This window comes from Gavialis gangeticus, unplaced genomic scaffold, assembly GCF_001723915.1.
Source record: "Gavialis gangeticus isolate Ggan-Ray unplaced genomic scaffold, GavGan_comp1, whole genome shotgun sequence".
Classification (NCBI taxonomy): Eukaryota; Metazoa; Chordata; order Crocodylia; family Gavialidae; genus Gavialis; species Gavialis gangeticus.
This window is the reverse complement of record NW_017729000.1, coordinates 21912465-21917459: the sequence shown is the minus strand read 5'-3', so window position 1 is coordinate 21917459 and position 4995 is coordinate 21912465. Positions and strand designations below refer to the sequence as shown.

The 4995-nt window shown below is 37.6% G+C and overlaps 1 protein-coding gene across 4 annotated transcripts in view; it reads left to right on the top strand.

Moving 5' to 3' along the window:
- The window catches only part of CPEB4 (cytoplasmic polyadenylation element binding protein 4), a 102686-nt gene that overhangs the window by 72762 nt on the left and 24929 nt on the right, over positions 1–4995 (top strand). For 2 of the 4 annotated variants that reach the window (XM_019506400.1, XM_019506398.1), the window contains exon 3: positions 3380–3403. The exons of the other annotated variants lie outside the window; for them this stretch is intronic. In XM_019506400.1, the coding sequence (XP_019361945.1) occupies positions 3380–3403 (24 nt within the window). The remainder of the gene's footprint in view (positions 1–3379; positions 3404–4995) is intronic. 4 annotated transcript variants of the gene reach the window in all.

Sequence of the window (4995 nt, the reverse complement as noted above, 5' to 3'; positions counted from 1 at the left end):
CAGAAATTCTCCCATACACACAGGTCATTTGAGGTTCATGGCTTCAGGAATTTAAACAATTCTAAGGCAGTCCTTTCCTCTCATTTCCCCCAGGGTCTTTGTCTTGCCAGCCACAAGCTGTCAGTGTAGTTAAAGGAACAAGCATACTGTCTGTTCCTTAAATAGCACCATTTTCCACTTAAGTGCATAACCTTGGGAATGAGAAGAAGGTTATGAACTTACCCAAACTTACTGTAAGCAACACCTTATGAATTGCAGGGTGCTGAGAGGGCTGCATTGTTGACAGCCTTGAAACTGGCTGGCTCTTGGCAATTTTGAGGCTTTCAGTGGCATCCCGTTGGGAGCTAATTCCCCTTCTTCATTTCTGCTGTAGTTCAACAGAGTATATTTCTATTGCAAAGTGAGTAGTGGGATCAAAAGAGGCTGGTTTATGCATACAAATAATACTCAGATAACAAATGTTTGTTATGCTGAAAGAAATAGGCAAAATATTGTGACTAGTGTGGAAGTTAAGTGAATTATGTATTTATTTTTGTATGGTGATAACTTTGTAATCTCCATAATGAAGGGAGAGGTGGACACATGACTGGAACGTAGGTATGAGAGATGGCATGAAGTTCCACCAGGAAAGGGAGACCAACTCAGGGGAAGAGATGAGTTTAGGTAGGATAGGTGTTCCCTGAATGTCTTGGAATAAGAGGAAATCATAAAATCTACTGTGCAAGTGAAGTATTCTAGTTAAATACATTTTAGTGTGGTTCATCAGTTGAATGGGTTATGTGGATCGGAAGCTGCAAAGGCAGAATACAAGTGATTGGTATTTTTCAGTTTCTTAGCCATTATTTTTGTGGAAGCCCTTTTCTGAGTTAATGTTAATACATTGAAATTGCCATGTGAATGTTGAAAACTTGTTCGTAAAGGTCTTGGGGAAAATTTTAAAAACTCCCTTAGAATAATATACCTTCACTTATCCTGCATGTCTAGCAATGCTGATTTGTATAGTCTCCTTCTTAGTTGGTCTCAGAATAATGGATCACCTTACATTCAGCATAACAGTATTGTACAGTCTAGCAGCACAATAATGTGAGTTAGGGATAAAGTTTAAGCCTTCACTGAATTTTCCTGTGTGTGCTGCGCCTTGGATGTTTTTCACATAAGTTTAGGGTGATACCGGATTAAGATCTAGGTTGATCAATGAAGATACAAGTGTACAAAGGAGCACTGATGTAGTCTCAGTTTTAACTCTGTAGGCAGCTGTCCTTTTGTCTGAGAAGCAGGAGATAGACTTTATGGCTGGTAGATGTTTCCTTAAAGGCTTTATTTGAGATGAAACTGCTAGTGCAGGCACCATATACAGCTTGAGTTAATGTCATACTTTAGAAGCTACCAAATACAACATTAAGCTGCACAAAATACTAGTGTCATTGGCTCTGAAACTAATAGGCAGAGATGGTTAACATCTGTCTTTCACTGGGATATCTTTGGCTTGTAGTGAGTATCTTGACATGTCAGATAGCTCTGATTTGATAAAGTAAATGTGACAAACTACCATGTTTTGAATTAAAAATGTAAAATGTCCACACACATTGTGTCCTATTGCAGTGTAGGGTGACTTGCTTGTATCTTTTAGTTTGTCTCTGTCCTGGTTATATTTATTTTTTATTTTTTTATTTTTGGCTTGCTGTGTGAGAAATACAGCAGGATTGCAGTTGTTTGTCAGCTTGGAGGTTGGTTCTCCAAACCTGTTTGGCAGTATTTGTCACAAGAAATACCCCTGGCTAGTTGCTGAGCTGCCGTTTCATATTGATAATGGCTTCTAGTGACACAGGTGGCAAAGGAGCAAGGAGCCTGCTGACTTAGTGGTTGCAAGCCCTCGACAGGAATTACAGCTATGTTGAGTAGCTCGTTTTCAGGAGTTGTGGCACCAAACAAGGAGGGCTGTGTGTGTGTTGGTTTTGTTAGTGATCACAAACAATATTTTATGGCTTTATAGGCTGGGCACTCTGAAAATGCTTCACATTCTCCAAATGTATAAAGGCTTCTGAACTCTTGCCAGCTTGCCAAACAACTGGTCGGTTGTTGCTTGGAAGGGAAACTTAAACTTTTCACTTCTTCAGGATCTATGGGAGCATCTTGGATTTCTTAATTAAAAAAAAATACCCATAGTAATAATTTATAAGAACTGTACTTCATTTCTGTTCTTAAGTCCTCAATTTATGCTGTTAGTTTTGGGGCAAAATAACTTGGGAGAGATGTTCTGAACTGTGGATCTGGGCTTTGTCATTCCTAGTACCTGGGAGTATGCCTAGGATCTGTGGCGTGCATGATCCTTCCATGTAAAGGGAACAGGCAGGAATATAGCTTGATATATTGCCTGTAAAAGGGGAAAATACACGCAATGGATTTAAAAATATCTAGGTGCTTTCATGGCTTGTGCATCTACAAGATAGATTGTGAATGAGGAGAGAAAAGAGAATTAGGAGTATGTTCCAAACTTGTGTTGGGCAAGCATTGGTTAGATGTGAATTTTGAACTGTGTTATCTTTAGGATGAATAAAATGTGCAAGTTTCAGTAGGGAGTTTGGCCATATCCTCATAGACCAGCTTCTGGAAGCTAATACAGGGATCATTTTAACCATTTTGATGGTAGAATGTTTCCCCAGGCACTCTGGAGAGGAATGCAAAACAGGGAATGCAGGAGGTAGCATTAATATAATAAGGCAGCATATGGGTTCTTGAACTGACATCTGAAGACCCCTGAAGCTTGGCAAAACAGATCAAGTGGCCTATAGAGCTGTTATGCAGCATTATTTTGGTTATACGTCATGTTTCCAGCTCACTTCCTCCTAGCAATTACATAATAGAAGCTTGTCAACATCCTGTTCTCAAAAATTAAAAGTCCAAGCACTTCTTTGCACCCTGTATCTCTTAAATGTTTTCCTGGTATAAAATTAATCCACAATAAAATATAAGAGGCTACTAAAATGGGAAGGGGTAGCAAATGTGCTGGATAGCAGAATCAAAGTGACAAGTGATCTAGTGCCCAGGGCAATGAGGTGCAATTCATTACTTTTAAAATCCCAGGTCTAGCAGGACACTAAAGAGCACAGGTGCAAAATGAGAATGTAATCAAGGAGCCAAAAGAAGTGTATTAAAAAGCAAGTCTCTTTTCTTATCTTTTGCAAGCCTGATCTTGACTTGAATAACCAAGCAACAGAGCACGTACAGGGAAGTTGGGGGTGGTGGAGACCATCTTGAGTGGTCTGCAGTGTGCAAAGGCTTGAGAACCACTGAGCTAGCATAAAGGAGATGAAACAAGAGCTTTTGGTCCTTTATAACAATGTTTGAAAGGCTGTTTTCTTTCTCATTTGACATGCAGCAAGGACATATGGGAGAAGGCGAGGTAACAACATTCCTATTTAATTTTCTAATGTTGACAATGTCTCATGGCACTAATAACATGGAATTGCTAACTAGGCAAACCTAAAAAGATAGGATTTGAAATCATCATTTTAAGCTTAGCTTGCTTAGTTTCTCTGCATGCCACAGCAAACATTTGAATTGAATTGAATTAAATGCTGCTCCAGAATAGTACTGCCAGGCTTCAGATGAGCATACGTGTCCTCTACATGAATTACTACATTGAAGAGCTAAATGGTCCTTTTTCTTCTATATATTTATGACTGATGCCATTAGAGAAGTTACATTTGCTTCTATTTTTAGTTGAGTGCTAACAGTTCTCCTGACATAGCATAACATGACTCATAGTATTCACTATGCATATCTATATATATACCTATATATATAAGCATGCCACTGGGTGGCCCTGATCCTGCAAAGATATGCATATTGAGCCATGTAGCATACAGTGAAAATGTCCCTGGTTTCATCTTGGCTACACAGGCATGCAGAGTTATGCATTGCCTCCATCCATATCTGTAGGATTCAGGTCTTAATAGACAAAATAGTTACAAATAGATAATCAGATGATCAATGGGAGAATACTGTAATAACTGTGAAAGCTATTAAGCTATAAAGCAAACAATCATAGCAGATTTGATATGATTCCATTTTGTCAGTTTTTCAAAAGGTTCCTTTAGTAAAGAGGCACACAGGAAAAAAGACTGAATGGTGAAACTAAGACTTGATCAGTATTCTTTAACGTTCTGAATATATTCACTTGTAGATCAGGAGGGGAAATTTTATATCTTAAACTTTTTTTATTTTTTGTATAGCAATGATGCACCATTTTAACGGATACCTCTGCCTTGATATCGTAATGAAATTTGAAGGACCTTCCACAGCATAGTAATCTGTGGAAAAACAAATTATTTTAGAAACATTTCACATTCTGCATATTGATGTTGCTTGTTTTTCCAATACGTTTATTATTAGAAAACTGGCCAATATTTATCTTCTGGGTTTTTTTCAGCTATTGTATATTGTAACCAAATATAAAAGGCAAATATTGTTGAAGGGATCAGTTTGTTTGAATTATTATACAACTGTATTTATAAATCAAAGAATCTTACTTAAGAATTATGCACTAAATGTTATTGTAGAAGGACCTCTTACTGTTTCAATAGGGAAAGAATGCTTGCAAAATGTTTTCTTAGAATGAGGCCATTAACGAATCTTCTTGTGTAACATCTAAGTAAACCATCTACTCCAGGAGTGAGACAGTATTGCTTAAATGTTCTTTAGCCATCACTTTCAGGAAATTGCAGCGACCTTACTTTTTTTTAGCAAAGTATTTTGGGTTATCTACAAGTGGATGACTTGTGATTTAAATATTTTCATACTGAGCGACATGGAAGATTAATATATTTAGCTGGTGTGTCCTTTACCTGCTGTACTATGAAATTACCTTCTGTATGCATAAGCGGTTGTTTGGGAAATGAAACATGACGTTGTTGCATTTACAGTTAGGAAGTCCCTTATATAAGCTTATACAATGTGTGTCTGGCATATATTTAAAAAAAAAATCTTAGGGGA